Source organism: Sus scrofa, chromosome 4 (genome assembly GCF_054392235.1).
Source record: "Sus scrofa isolate SSC_HxYL_T2T_F1_AM1 chromosome 4, Sscrofa_HxYL_maternal_Yorkshire_Landrace_v2.0, whole genome shotgun sequence".
In the NCBI taxonomy this organism is placed as follows: domain Eukaryota; kingdom Metazoa; phylum Chordata; class Mammalia; order Artiodactyla; family Suidae; genus Sus; species Sus scrofa.
In genome coordinates, this window is record NC_139386.1 from 25232195 (window position 1) to 25248416 (window position 16222).

At 30.9% G+C, this 16222-nt stretch overlaps 1 protein-coding gene across 5 annotated transcripts in view; it reads left to right on the forward strand.

The window, feature by feature from the left end:
- CSMD3 (CUB and Sushi multiple domains 3) overlaps window positions 1–16222 on the forward strand; it is a 1221352-nt gene that overhangs the window by 491999 nt on the left and 713131 nt on the right. For 4 of the 5 annotated variants that reach the window (XM_021090582.2, XM_021090584.2, XM_021090585.2 and 1 more), the window contains one exon: window positions 10939–11016. The exons of the other annotated variant lie outside the window; for it this stretch is intronic. In XM_021090582.2, the coding sequence (XP_020946241.2) occupies window positions 10939–11016 (78 nt within the window). The remainder of the gene's footprint in view (window positions 1–10938; window positions 11017–16222) is intronic. 5 annotated transcript variants of the gene reach the window in all.

Here is a 16222-nt window from a genome sequence, read left to right on the forward strand (position 1 = left end):
ACAGTTAACAGAGTTTTAAATGTCTTGATTGATTAGTCTAATAGTCTAATGCAATATTGAAAAACTTACGGAAACAACTGATATACACTGTTCATATTTATCTTATGTATAAGTTATTAATAAAATAATACTAGTTCATCTCAGGTTTCTATTAGCCCCACTGATTTTTTTCTTGCCAGTTTTACCCTTAATTCAGTTACTCTGCAATCTCAGTACAGCCAACTCCCTTAACTTCATTTTTATCTCCTCTAACTTGTGAATCTTCTTGCTTCTTGAGGAAATAATTGCTAGAAAAGATCATAGATGCATGATCTTGATTTCAAAACATTCCCTAGAAAACAAGTAAGCAATCAGTGGTAGAATAATGCACAGTAGTCATCCCTATTTCTACTTAGGTATTATCTTTTTAAGAGTCATTATAGACAAATTAGGAGATGATGCTTAATATATCTGAAAAATAAAATTTCTAATAATTTCCATGTGCCAGTGGTGTATCCATTAGAGTTCATTAGGAAACAGTTCAACGTGAGCTAATTCAAGGAAGATTTACTTACAAAGGATTATTTCTAAATGAGCTGATGTGATGATGCAGCTATGTTAGTAGCATCTAGGCTGGCACAACTCCCAACCCACTGGGATGAAGGGAGGCAGAGATATTGGACAAAGAGATATGTACATCAGTTTGGCATGAAAGGACTGGTAAGCTTCAGTTAGGGGCCCAAGTCAACTCCAGCCAACATAATGGGAGGAACCTTACAGAACAGATCTTACCTTACTTTCCTCCCCACCACCCTCCTCCTGCTAGAATTCTCCCAAAGATCAGGGAGTCTTTTGATAGAGTCTAGAGCACCTCAAACTTAAATGTTCAAAAGAATCACATAATGGTCTTGTTAAATCATAATTTCTAATTCAGTAAGTCAGATGGGGTTTGATAACTTACTTTTCTAACAAGCTCTTAGGTGATGCCTGTGCTGCTAGTATAATGCCACAGTTTGTATGGTAGGATATAGCCTATTTGGATCAACCTTTGCACAAAGAACAAGGAGGAGAATAGCTCTGCATAAAATGTCGACAATACAGAACATAGATGGGTTATGATGAGATTGCTTTGTTGTTTTCAACAGCCATGAATCTAGCAGCATAACTTCGTAGCAAATATTGTGAGTCGATCTATGCCTTTTTAAAACAGAATCCAGTTAGTGATAACAAGCCTTCTAGTGAAGAACTTGGATAAAATACAGTAATCTAAGAAGGATGAGGGAATATTGTTCTTTATTAAATTAATAACATTTTATGGATTTTTTAAAATTATTCATTGTACAAATGAAGTTTTTAGTGGAAGAATATATTCCGCTTTCTCAGTCTTAATGATGTTGATTAACTGTGGTCATTATTATTCAAAGAGTTTCTTCTCACCCAGTTAGTCTCATATTAGAAGGCATTATATTGTAGATAAGTGATCTTTGACAATAAATATAAAACAGATATGATATGTAAAATTATTTTATTTATCTTGAACTAGAAAAAATTATAAACCTACAGTATATTTTTGTTCTTGAGGTCATTTGAGAGGTTATGCCTAATAATCTTCATACTCTCTAAGTCTTTAATGTGAAAATCAGGACCATTCTAAGCCTACTAGAAAAAAAGAGAAAAGTTTAATGTTATTCTTTTTCATGTTACACTTTATATAAAATTTTCTTTGGTAAAATTAATTCATGAAAATAGAATAGAAATTATAAACAAAATAAGCAGAAAATAATTAGTATTCCAAGAATATGCTATATCAAAACACAAAACTATGTAGAAAAATTCAATTGAGTGGACCCTAATATTTAACTATTGGACTAAAGGTTAATAAAAAAATTAAGAGTCTCCATTGTGGCTCAGCGATAACAAATCTGACTAGTAACCATGAGGATGTGGCTTGGATCTCATGTTGCTGTGGCTGTGGCATAGGCTGGCAGCTGTAGCTCCAATTTAGCCCCTAGCCTGGGAACTTCCATATGCCATAAATGAGGCTATAAAAAGCTTAAAAAATTAGTTCATTTGAAACTGTCAGCTTCAAGATGAGGAAACAATTTCAAGATAAGGATTAAAACTTAATTTTCACAGTGTTTTTACAGTATTGTGAACTACGCCAGTGGTAACTCTTCCCATATAGTGACTTTTATTATGCCAATTATAAAAATCCCTAGAAAGAGTATAAAAATCCCACATTTTTCTTATAATCCTGACATTTTGCTGCACACAATTACTATCAGACCTGTTATACCAAGCATTGTGTGTGCATCTGCTGGTATCTAGATCAATGTTTTGGATTTCTGATGTTGTTCCATTTCTGGAAGGGAAGAAAGCCTATATGCACATTTTAGAGTCTGTATACAATAATTAGCACCTACTGTCTTTTAGATAAAAAAACATAATAATTAAATCTAGAAGACCTGTGAGCATTAACAAATTGATTTTATAAAATGTGATGTCTCCTTTTTCACACTCACAACTCTGTTCAGTTTTCCAAGTAAAAATTGTAGATATGTTTCTTAGTCTGAAGTAGTTGAAAAATAAGCCTAGGGTCTAGGCTGATCTTGTTACAACTTTGAGCCCTTATATATATAGCCTTAGAATCTTACTTTGAAAAAGTGAAAATGGGCCTATTAAAAGAATACTTTAAAATATGCTGAATAACTACACATATGTTCATAAAAACTAATGTAGTTATATATTTAAAGATGTTTGTAGGGTGTTCCTATTGTGGTGAAGCAGAAATGAATCCGACTAGTATCCATGAAGATGAGAATTTGATTCCTGGCCTTGCTCAGTGGGTCAGGGATCTGTCGTAGCCATGAGCTGTGATGTAGCTTGCAGACATGGCTCAGATCCCGCATTGCTGTAGCAGTGGTGTAGGCCTGCAGCTGTAGCTCAGATTCGACCCCTAGTCTGGGAAGTTCCATACGCCGTGGGTGTGAACCTAAAAAGCAAAACAAAACAAACAAAAAAATTAAAAAAAAGAAAAAGTTGTTTCTATACATTTTATACTAAATTTACTACTTTGGCCAAAGAATTTGGAGAGGTTTCTAACTTTATATAAAAAATAAAATTTGGGACTTCCCATTATGGCTCAGAGGTAATGAACCCAACTAGCAACCATGAGGATGGGATGTGGGTTCGATCCCTGGTCTCGCTCAGTGGGTTAAGGATCCGGTGATGCATTGAGCTGTGGCATAGGTCGCAGAAGTAGCTGGGATCGAGCATTGCTGTGGTTGTGTTGTAGGCTGGAAGCTACAACTCTGATTTGACTCCTAGGCTGAGAACTCCCATATGCCGTGGTTGTGGCCCTAAAAAAGTAAATAAATAAATAGGTAAATAGGTAAAATTTAAATTAGAATCTAAGGAATGTTTATAATTTAATTTATGTCTCATCCCTACACAGTGAAAAAGACATAAAACATTGAAAAATTTTAATATATTGCTTCCCCAATGGAATGGCATCTGAAACTCACTAGATCTGAAAATTATAACTAATAGTAATAATAAAAAAACTAGCATGTACGGAACTTTTGCCATGTCCTTATTCTTGTAACTTATTATAGAATTTGAGTATATGCTACAATATATTGCAAATTTTCTTTCAGCTAGAAAAAAAGGGTATAAAAATTTTTTATTTACACATTCAATATTCAGGAATAAGTGCTAGCCACAAACTAGCATGATAACATAAACTAAGTTTAGGACTTAAAAAAATATTGGAGTATCTAAACCATATTGTTTTTTACTAGTGGTTTTTAAAAGACAGAAAACATTAGATTTTAATTAATTATAAAATTGAATATATATCATTTCTTACTGAATTTAATTGGTCTAATTCCTTCATTTTATATAAAAGGATATTTTGGGAGTTCCCTTCGTGGCTCAAACTTATCTGACTAGGAACCATGAGGTTGCGCGTTCGATCCCTGGCCTCTATCAGTGGGTTAAGGAACCGGCACTGCCCTGAGCTATGGTGTAGGTCGTAGACGTGGCTTGGATCCTGTGTTGTTGTGGCTGTGGCTCCAACTGGACTCCTAGCCTGGGAACCTCCATATGCTGCGGCCCTTAAAAAAAAGAAAATAAATAAATAAATGAATAAATTGAAGTATATTTTGGTCTTGCATATACCTATGTCTCTACAAATAAACTTTTCAGTTTTTTTGAATATATTTCATTCTACCACTCATTTTCTTATCAAATGGAAGCGGGTATTATTTATCTTCTTTTATTTTAACATATTATGAAATGAAGTATTTTCCACAAATATTCATGAACCACTTAATAACATGCTGCTGAATTTTCCATTATATCTTTTTACTGTATAATCCAAAAACAAGATTTACTTGCAACATACCTCTAAATATTTTCTAAAGTTACGCCATGGAAACGTTTAAAAAGCAGATTTATTTTCCCAGAAATTTGTATCCAGTGTTAAATTTTATACGAAAGGTGATAAAACAGACAGCCTAGGAGTACTTTACTGGCATTAGTGCATCTTCTTAATCTTTCTTCACTTAAGGATAATATGGAAGGAGTGACCAATTAGCAGCCTTCATGCTAAATATGTTCTGAAGAAGTGCTCTGCCAATACAGGATGTAGGAAAAAAAGTGATAAATTGTAGTATTTTTAAGCCTGTAACATGGAGCCACCATTTACTTTCAAACAAAATTTATCCTTTGAGCATAGTTACTTTTATAATCACGAGACACATTTTAATCATTGAGATAGAATTGAGATTTCTGATTAATTTTTCTTTCTTCCTTTGTTCTAAGTTCTACACCTAAATACTTAAGGGTAAATGACTGAATCTCTTAAGAATGTATAGAGAAGTTTAAACAACTTGTTTATTGTCTATGGAACTAGAATACAGGTGTCCCAATTCCTAGTCTAGTTAGAAATGTCATGAATAATTTGTTATGTTTTAACATTATCTTTTTATGTATATATATAATGATTTTTTTTCATTATAGCTAGTTTACAGTGTTCCGTCAATTTTCTACTGTACAGCATGGTGACCTAGTTACACATACATGTATAGGTTCTTTTTTCTCACATCATTATGCTCCATCATAAGTGACTAGACACAGTTCTCATTAACATTATCTTGAATTTTAATAAAATTCCTAGCAAATGATTTATTTTATTTCCTAGTATTCATGTAAATAAATCTACTGTCAGTAGTGAAATGTGCCATATTCTCAAAATGGAACACACATACCTACACACACTTTAGCTTCCATAACAAAACAAAATTTATGAAATTTAATTAGTGTAATTTATTTATTAAATATGAAGATAACATCATACTTAATTTTAAAATGTATGAATTGTATATCTAGGTAGCATGATACCAGAAACAGTTTTAAAGAAGAGAAAGGAATTGTATATTTTAAAAGTTAAGATGAAGCCAAAAAAACCCAAAAAATCATGATACAAATAACTTTCTCAAAAGAAATAATTTTCCTTTTCAGAAGTTATTATATTCTTTTAATTGCAGATATAAGGCAACCTCTGCCACTTGCAATATGTTATTGTGAAAATAAATACTACAGATTTGGAAGATTGAGATAATAAACACAATATTGCATTTGTTTTATTTTTATTATTGTGTTTGAATAGAATTTAAGTAGAAAATGAAAGGAATTTTATATGTTCTAATAACATTTAATAAATAATGCCAGTGTTTTTCTATGAATCCCACACAAATCTGAAGCAATTTTTTTCCAATAAAAAATGTTCTGCCCATTAATATTAAATATGTCTATTTCTTCTCTTTCAAAGATAGATGTTCTGAAAGGTTACAAATTATCACTATATATGCTAGAATTGAAATAGAATAGAAAATTATTGGTGTGTGACTTTTGAGATAATATGGTGAAGATTCTACCATAATTTTCAAATAAGGAACTTGAAACCAGGTAATGTTTTTATGAAGTTTTAGAAGCTCAATGATAGAAAGACCACTTAAAGTTCATCGTTTCTAAAACCTCCAACTGGTGGTTGAATTCCTTTTATTATATTTGTATAATGTGGTCAGTTTCTTAATATTAAAAACTGGAACAGCACTTTGTTCTTACTTACAAAGATTCTCTAACAGAAAAATAAAATCACTTGGAATGGATTTGCAATGAGATCCTTCTGAGTAGCATTGAGGACTATGTCTAGATACTTATATTGTAACAGAACAAAGGGTGGAAAAAAAATGTATACATGTAAGTGTATCTTGGCCCCCATGCTGTACAGTGGAAAAATAAATAAATAAATTTAAAAAATATATATATATAAATAACAAAAAATAAAGTCATATACCACCTGTTTCACAGAAAAAGTGTTGACATTTGAAACAAAATATACCACTTTATATATATATATGCATATATGATTAATATTTATAATAAGACATTGTGATCTAAATATTTTCAAATATATGACTTTAGCTGATTAACGTGGAAGTTAGATGAGATTAAGAAACATCAAGAGTTCCTGTTATGGTCCAAGCAGAAATGAATCTGACTAGCATCCATGAGGACGCGGGTTCGATCCCTGGCTTTGCTCAGTGTGTTAAGGATCTGGCCTTGCCATGGGCTGTGCTGTAGGTAGCAGATGCGGCTCGGATCCCGTGTTGCTGTGGCTGTGGTGCTGGCTGGCAGCTACAGCTCCGCTTTAACCCCTAGCCTGGGAACCTCCATATGCTGCGGGTGCGGTCCTAAAAAGACAAAAAACAAAACAAAACAAAAAAACCTTCATCAATTTTTTGGTACATTTTAAAGCGCATTTTAGAATTTAAATTCATATTGAAAATAACAACGATAATTATCTGGAAAATACTACAGTGATAATCCTCTATAGTGATTTAAAACTGCTTGCATGAGGATTACAGAGACAAAATGGTTTTTCTAGTGTCTGGTGCTTATAACTAAACAAAGATGGATTTGATTGTTGGCCTAATATACTATTTTCTGCCAGGCCTTTCCCATATTATAACATCTCTATTATGCTAAAAAATGCATGAATCAAACCAAAAAAAGTAATAAACAAAAATTAACAAATTGTTTAGCATATGAAAAGTGAAAAACAGAAAACAAAGAAAATGAATCTTTGCACATATGTCTACATGTCTTGTATTTAATAAAATGTATTGAAAAATTTTCAGAACATACACAGTTGTTATGTATTTAAAATTAGCTTTACACATGAAAGTGCTTCATTTTGGACATTAATTCTTTTATCACTTTCTCCCTTCCTAATTCATGAATAATAATGGAAATCAGCCATGAACCAGATTTTACAATATTGCATATATTCATTCGATCACACTCTTAACAACAAAGACCACTTGTATGAAATAATATTGCTGCTTTTGAGAAACCCACAATGGAGTGGAAGGAATTTACATGAAAAACATACAGTCCTTTAACATTTAAAAAATGTATATAAAACACCACAACATATTTTAATATCTCTGTGATAAATTTGATATGCTTATAACCAAAATACACTTTTTAAATAGGTTAATTTTATAAGTTAAATGTGATCACTAGAAGCACTCATTGCTTGATGTTATATCAGTATTTAATACATATACCTTGTAGTAGATAATAAATATATGTTTTACAGCATGTTCTTGAGATTTAACATTTCACTGATACATGATTTAGTGCATTGTCTTGCAATTGGTACTTGCAGTATATGTCCTTTCAGTTTATTAATAAAAATATATGAAATATGCTCTTTATTGAAATTATAAAAAGATCTGAAGTATGTGTTTTTACTGTTCAACATAAGTTAAAGGTTTTTGTGAACCTAAATGTTATGTTATTTTTCCATTCACTTTTTTATCTTCTAAAATGGATATTCTCCTGGGTGTCCATCTTCCATATCTGTATTGCAATTATTTATAATTTTTTACCTCCAAAAAAACATAGTTTTATTCTTTAATTTACATTGACAAGTAGATGCTTTAAAAAAATCAGTTAGGTCCCTTTAAAATCAGGAAACTATTTAAAACTTCTTGGTTGGAGATGACCCTCTTAACTAGGTCTTGTCCATGACCTCCCTCAACCAAATACTCAAGTTTAGATATAAGCACATTATACAAAGATACAGATTCTACACACACACACACACACACACACACACACACTTTGTAGTTTTCTAAATCCTTTATTTCTAGTAACTGAGCTCTTTGACCTACTGGACTTTTCTTCATTTTTCTCCTTTGGGTTTATAATCTTGTCACTTATTTTTCTTTATCCTTTAAGAATTCCACATTTATATTAAAACCACTGTGAAGTTTTGTGACCCTTTTCTAACACATAAAGTCAAATCTTACAATGCAGTGAAAAGTAGAGGTAGAATTCCTACTTATAATTCGTGTTGGGATTCAGAGAATCTAGAATTATGCCTCATACAAAATGCAAATTTTGTTAAAAATAATTTTCAGAGAACAGGAAAATTCACACATTGCAAAACTAAATTTAGAGCAACCAAATACTCCAATAGGACTAAACTTAAGCTTACCCTAGGGTTTAGGGTGTGGAAGAGAATTACAATAAAAAAACATATTTGAGAGAGATGTAGTCATTCTTTCACTATAAATAAAGGTCCTCAGATAAAGAATCTCAACACTGTTAAGCATCTGAGCAATCATCTAGTCCTTGCTTCTTGCTTTAAGACAAGAGACTAAGGTAAAAAGGAAAATTTTTGTCCAAAATCAACCACTGCAATTGCTAAGAATTAGATCTCTTCAATCCTACTCCAATGATAATTTTCTCCTTTTTTATATGTGGTATATACATATAGATAATTCATACCTATATATTTCAATAAGCCATCAGACTCTGTCTCAACTTTGCCACTTTTTTAAGGTAATTAAAAGAAAAAAAATCACCTTAAAAATGTTTCAAAACCAATAAAATATCCTTAATATGAACTAATTGGGTAAAATGGTAAGAATTAGTGAAATGATCATTTTAAGCTAAGGAAAATCAATTTTACTGTTTTCAAATTCATGGAATGAACAAAATCTAATTTTCTAAATTTTTCAGGCTATCATTTCTACCTATAAATGTCATAAAAAGCAAGATGTTAAAAATTCTAAATAACTGAGAAATCTAAATTTATCCCTTGCATTCTTGTTCATGCTGGGTTTATGTATTTATTTTTGTTTTAATTTACTATTATTATTATTATTTGCCTTTTAGAGCTGCACCTGTGGCATATGAAGTTTCCCAGGCTAGGGGTATAATTAGAGCTACAGCTGATGACCTATGCCACAGTCATAGCAACACAAGATTGAGCCGCATCTGTGACCTACACCACAGCTCATGGCAATGCTGGATCCTTAACCCATTGAGCAAGGCCAGGGATCGAACCTGCAACCTCATGGTTCCTAGTCAGATACGTATCTGCTGCGCCTCAACGGAAACTCCAATGCTGGGTTTTTTAAAAGAAGGTAATTTTTATTTAAATATCCCATTTGTGGCTTTGTAGGTTAAAAACCAACATAGTGTCCATGAGGATGCAGGCTCAATCCCTGGCCTCACTCAGTGAGTTGACTGATCTTGCCACAAGCTGCAGCATAGGTTGCAGATGCAGCTAGGATCCCGAGTTGCTATGGCTGTGGCATAGGCTGGCAGCAGCAGCTTAGATTCGACCCCTAGCCTTGGGAACTTCCATATGCCACATATGCAGCCTTAAAAAGAAAAAAAAAATAGAAAAAAAAATCTCATGTCATTAGATCAGTTTATATAACATTTTTTAATTAGTAGAATTTTAATTAAAAAGATTTTCCTAGCCACACCCACCTCATATGGAATTTCCCAGGCCAGGGATTGAATGAATCCAAGCTGAGTTGCAACCTATACCACAGCTGTGGCAATGCCAGATCCTTTAACTCACTGTGCCAGGCCAGGGGTTGAACCTGGGTCTAGTAGCAACCCAAGAAACTGCAGAGACAACACTGGATCCTTAATCCTCTGCAATAGAGCAGGAACTCCAGATAGATTTTCTTTATTTCAGCTGATGTTATTAAAAACTTAGTATTCTAAACTATACTTTATCACCTTAAAATTTATATAGAAACTGTAGTTAAAATAATTTATACTTAAAAGGGAATAATACTTCTTTTTCTTCATTCAAAATACTTCAAAAATGTTCTTAAAATATTCCAAGTTACTTAATTGAGTTTATATGTTTTTATAAGGCAAATTCAGTCATATATACTTTAATATAGCACACATTGAAATAAACCAGTCCCTTATGATACTGATTTTAAGTATCATAATATAAAGAAATAGAAGCAAGATATTTTATATGAAATCCAAAAAATTGTAATTCACTTGCATAAAATTTGTATAGTATGGACTGAATATTGATTGTAGTTCAAAAGCACTGTTTTTGAAAGGAAACAATTACTAAAAAGGAATTTTAAGTTTTTCCAATTATGTAATTTTCTTAAATGTGTCCTAATATTTCAATTAGGCTAAACTACATTAAAAATACATTATTTTAAAAACCAAGTTTATTAAATTCTTCCCACTTTTATAATGCCTCAGTATTTTTATTTTTAAAATTTAATTCCACAAAATTTGAAGAATTGAGATGATTTATGATAAAGAGTTAATGTTTTGCTCTTCTATTAAAAACTTGGATAGTATTAAAAAGTATATTTATATATGCAAGATTCTCTACTTAAAACTCTTAAAATCCTATACTGCCTGTTACTTTTACTACTTAGTGATCATATTGTTATTTTTTCTCTTTATTTTCTTCTGGGAGCCCTATTTCAGGATTAAGAAAGCAGTTTCTTTAACTTGCATAATTCCATGCTAACAAAATTTGTTAACTTGAATTTCATTTCAAAATTGTGTATCCTGATACATGTTTTTGTTTGTTTTCTTAACTAGTGAAAAAGGCCATAGATTTTAAATCTAGAGGATTTAAATTGTTTCCAGGGAAAGACAACAGCAACAAGTTTTCTATCTGTGAGTGTACTCCTTTTTTGTTACTTTCTTTAGTGCAAGAGTGAAGTTTGTGCTGTCTGTGTTGTTTGTATGTGTTTTATAAAAATGTTTGTGTATTTACCAAATTAACGCATTAATATTGATATAACATGCATGATTATTATTCTTTTTTTCTAATATTTAAATGAACTTGGATTGTTGGATTGATGTGGTAAGCTCTGGAGCTCAGGTTGTTTCAAAATACAAAAAAAAACCATGGAAAAAACTCTTGATCTAGATTGATTATAACATTCTATTTTTGTAATTCTAGTATGTGAGAAAAAATATGTGAAAATCCTCAAATTGATAGTTTATTGTAGGATTTTTTATTGAACATAAATTTCAGCATAATTATTTTTAAGGGAAATTTTCTTTTAATGGCAATTTTCATTTAAGGAAAAATATATTTTAATTTGGTTGTTATACAAACAATTTTAAGTTAGTAGTCTTTTGTAAATGAATTAAATAGCCAGTTAATTTTTGTTTTCTTTTGAAAATCTCACAAAATGGACTGAAATACACATATTTATGTGCTGCCCCAATACACAATATTGCTTAGTATTCAGGTGTTTATAGACTAGTTAAAGTTCATCCATGAAGCCAGATAGAGAATCATTGAATTAGTATATTTGTTGTTATAATGCCCAGAAAGAAACACAGAATAAAATTTAGGAGAATTACACATTTTTAGTATAAATTAAAAGCAGTTGGTAGAAATTTCCTGTCTTACTTTTCATACAGATTTGTTTTGAAAGAAGCCATTCATGTCACAACATATGATTTCTAAAATTATTTATTGATAATAAATTAGTTATTGTATATAACATGTTTTTCTATTTTAGCAAACATATTTTATCATTGTTTATTTTTATTCAATTCTAAATAATTATACTTATATCAGACAAGGATTTTACCCATATATTTATTCATTTGTGTATGTAACAGTAAATGACACAAATTGAGCTGTTATATCAGTTATCAAGAAGCAAACTTGGACCCTGTATGCTATCAAATATTTTAAAGTGTTCTAATTTTAAATTGTGATTTTTACATTTTGTTAGATTTGGGAATAAAAAACCCAAAATAACAGATTTCAGTATGTAATTACCAAATTGTGTTACCTGTTTAGAAAACATTAAACAATTTCATTTCCAGGTATTTATCTGTATAATTATGATTTATTGCTTTTGAGGGGTTTAAAACTTATTTTCTAAATTGATTCTGTTTTTGGAGAAAAATAGTCTGTAGTATTTTCCTACGTATTAATTGTTTGGTACATTTCAGAGAGAAATATTTTTTCCTATAATAGAAAATATAAACAGAAAAAAGTTGTTAGTAGTTCCCTGGTGTCCTATTGGCTAAGTATTCAGCATTGTCACTGCTGTGGCTTGAGTTTGATCCCTGGCGCAGGGAACTTAGCCTGGCCAAAAATTTTAAAAAGTTGGTAGGAGTTCCCGTCGTGGCGCAGTGGTTAATGAATCCAACTAGGAACCATGAGGTTGCGGGTTCGATCCCTACCCTTGCTCAGTGGGTTAAGGATCCGGCGTTGCTGTGAGCTGTGGTGTAGGTTGCAGATGCAGCTCGGATCCTGCGTTTCTGTGGCTGTGGTGTAGGCTGGCAACTACAGCTCCGATTGGACCCCTAGCCTGGGAATCTCCATATGCCACAGGAGCAGCCCAAGAAATGGCAAAAAAAAAAAAAAAAAAAAAGTTGTTAGATGAAATTATTCTAACACATCAAATTTTATCATGACAATGAAATAAAAATTAAATGTTTGCAGACTTAAATAATTAGGTGTGCTACTATTTTTTCTAATATTTCATCTGGCTATATATTTATTTTTGAAATCAATGAAGAATTATAAGCTATTGCTCTTTCCTCATTTTGCCCACACAAATGTTATTTTACATGCTTCATGCTTCAAACTTTCGAATGTCCTGGGAAAATCAGGTTATTTATATTATAGTATCTAAGATTTATCAAAGCATTAAGGCATATGCAAATCTATATCATTAGTAATCATATTACAGTATATGGAAATATGTCATAGTAACATACTATACACCTTAACCTTACACGATGTTACAAGTCCAATTAATTCAATAAAAAAGGTGTAGGTAACTTTGTATACTTAGTATATTGCCTAAGTTTGTATGCATATATATATATATATGTATATATATATATATATATATATATATGGTTCATTATTTTCATTGTTCTTGTACAGTAGTTATGAGGGTGAACAAGAAAGGGAATTTAGTCATAACAGTATATCTGGTGCAACATAAACCCTGATTAAATGTAAATACATTTTAAAGAATATTTACTTTTAAATTGTCAGAAGCAAAGTTAATGAGATAAAACAAAAAAATTAATCATAAAGCAAAAAAGTTAATTTATGTCGTAATTTTAAAATAAATTTTGCCCTTACTCATCACACCTTGTGTAGATAAAAAATACTCTTAAGCTCTTTATTTTATTTTTGAGCATGACTAATTTGATTTCAATAAAAACAATATATATCAGTTTTCATAGTCACAAAATGGCAAACCAACATCATATTTTAAATTTTATTTTTCTACAATTTTTTCTCAAATGTTTAATAACTAGTTTCAAATGTACATTCCCTATGGTTGTTTATAAGGGAGGTTATACTGCTTTAATTTTTTTTTTGTTATGGAAATATCTGATATCAAGTAAGCATTCGGGTCCTCTCTTTGAATCATTTATTTAACACAGGGCTAAATAAATCTGAAAGGATACAATTTTTATCTGACACTCAACTTTCAAAAAAAAAAGCACTTGTGTTTTTTGAAGGAATAATCGATTCTATCACTGGAACTTCCAAAAGTAAGCATAATTATGGAGGACACTAACTACACACTTTTCAAAAGCATTTCTTTCCACAGTATCACCTTTAAAGTTTAACTAAGAAATGCATTAATAAGAGATTCAGGCAGCAGAAGTAGTATTCATGGGAAGAATTTGGTTGTTTAAATGGCTCATTTAGATGTTTCCCCCAACTTAATATGTGAACTCTGCATAGTCTCTATTCATCCTTTGTTGTTCATCAAAGAGAGTAGGTTTGCAAATAAAGGGGGAAATACTTTAAAAAATGAAAAATAAAAGTATGATTTTATGTTTTAAAATGTTGAATTTAGTGAACTTAATCTTGCCATTTTTTCTACTAGGCTTTTCTGGAATATTAAGGTAAAATTATAAAGAAACTGTGAGCTTTCTATAATGCATTTTTTAAATATTTCATCTTCTTCAAGTCCATTTTTTCATTCATTCTTATCATACATTTCATTCTACAATATTTTTGAACTGCTTTTCCATGGCGGCACCATGCTAGACTAAGAAAGTAAGAGTGAATAAAATATAGTCTCAGTTGGCAGGGTTCTAGCATCTTATAGGGAATCTAAATGAGTTAAAAGGCAACTCTTTTTAGAATATAAAATTAGCGTAAAATAACTTTCTGTCAAAATCCATGATTTTGGAGTTCAGTATAAAGGCCAAAGCATTATACTTTACAAGGTGGAATAAAATTTTTAAATCTAATCTTATATTAAAAAACATGTAAGAAAGGCAGCAATGACACCAGTTGGATGAGGTAATATGGAGATGACTTTTAGTCAGAATCTACTTATTTTTATCTCTAGAGTAGATTATGTGCTATATAAAAACTGAAACTTCAGAAAATTTTCCTATAATAACAATATTATATTTTGATGTGGACTAATTATATAATATCTAAATATCAGAAAAATAAGAGATTTTAACCCTTTGTTTCTTATTTTTTGTTTTAAATATTTTAAGTAAAGAATGTTAAATACAAATGTCATGCAGAAGCTTTTCTGTTTTCATTAAACTTTAAATTGGGAACTTTTGTCACATATTGCAAAATGTCCGAAGACAGTGGTTTAAAGGACACTTTCAAATAGGCAAAAGTAATTTGACAATTAAATTTTAAAAACTAGGATTAATTTAGTGAATGTGGTGACAATTATAAACAGACTGTGCATTTTAAGATAAAATATATGGAAAAGTTTTTGGATTTTGATTATGGACCTGATTTTGCCTTCCTGGAAAGAATTTCTTGAATCAGTCTGCCAAGGTTTAAACCTAAACTAAGGGCCTAGTGCAGAAAGTAGAAATATGACTTTGGAAACATTGTAACCTCTCTCTGCTCAGTTTCCTCACCTGTAGGAAATGTATAATAATAGTAGCTACCCTTAGATTGATGTTAAGATTAAATGAGTTGATACATGTAAAGGGTGTGGATAAGTTTCTGATACAAAACAATATGCAAATATTATCTACTGTTAAAATTCATATTAACCTAGGCAATTATGATGATAAAATTGAAAAAAATGAATTTTTCTTATTTTAATTTTCTAATGTATTCAGAGATCACTTCTCTATTTACCAACAATCTGTATTATAAATTTAATATGGTAATGTAGGTAAGTCTAGGTCATGCCCCTTTTTTTCTTGTCTCTCTTATATGTTAAAAAGAGTCCCATTTTAATAATATATACTATGATATTTTCAAAAGCCAGTTAAAAATAGGAGAGTGCTTCCCATAGAAAAATAGTCTACTCATTGAAAACAGTGTACAACACATTGTTTTTAGTTAATGAAAAGGCATTAACCCCTATCTAGGCATTGTGGGTACCTTAAAATAATTATAAATTCTTACCTTATTTTTATCAAGTGTATCATATATTTTTACATATGGCTAAAGACATGAAACTACTAACTTGAACTATGACAATAATATAAGAATTAAACATAAAATTGTTCATGTTAAATAAAAAGAGGGATTAGAAAATGTGGGAAAAAATAAGAGATTGTGCTTTGCAAAAAGTGGGACTTGAGCTGAGCCTTAAGAATTACATAGGTTTTTGATAGCTAAAGAGAAATAAAGGGAAAAGATTGAGGCCTAGAGAAAACACAAAGCATGGAAGAAGCATGGCTAACTACTGATGGTTTAGAAGGATGGAGAATCCAGTGAACTTGAGTTATGGATGTGTCTTGGTGGCTAGTGGAAAATCAAATGATATACTTAGAAATCTAGAACCATAGGACATTTGAAGAGTAATGAAAACTGTGTTTGAGAAGATTTATTTCTCCTCTAGTACTCAAGAAGAATTGGCATAGAATGATAATAGAGAAACAGAAT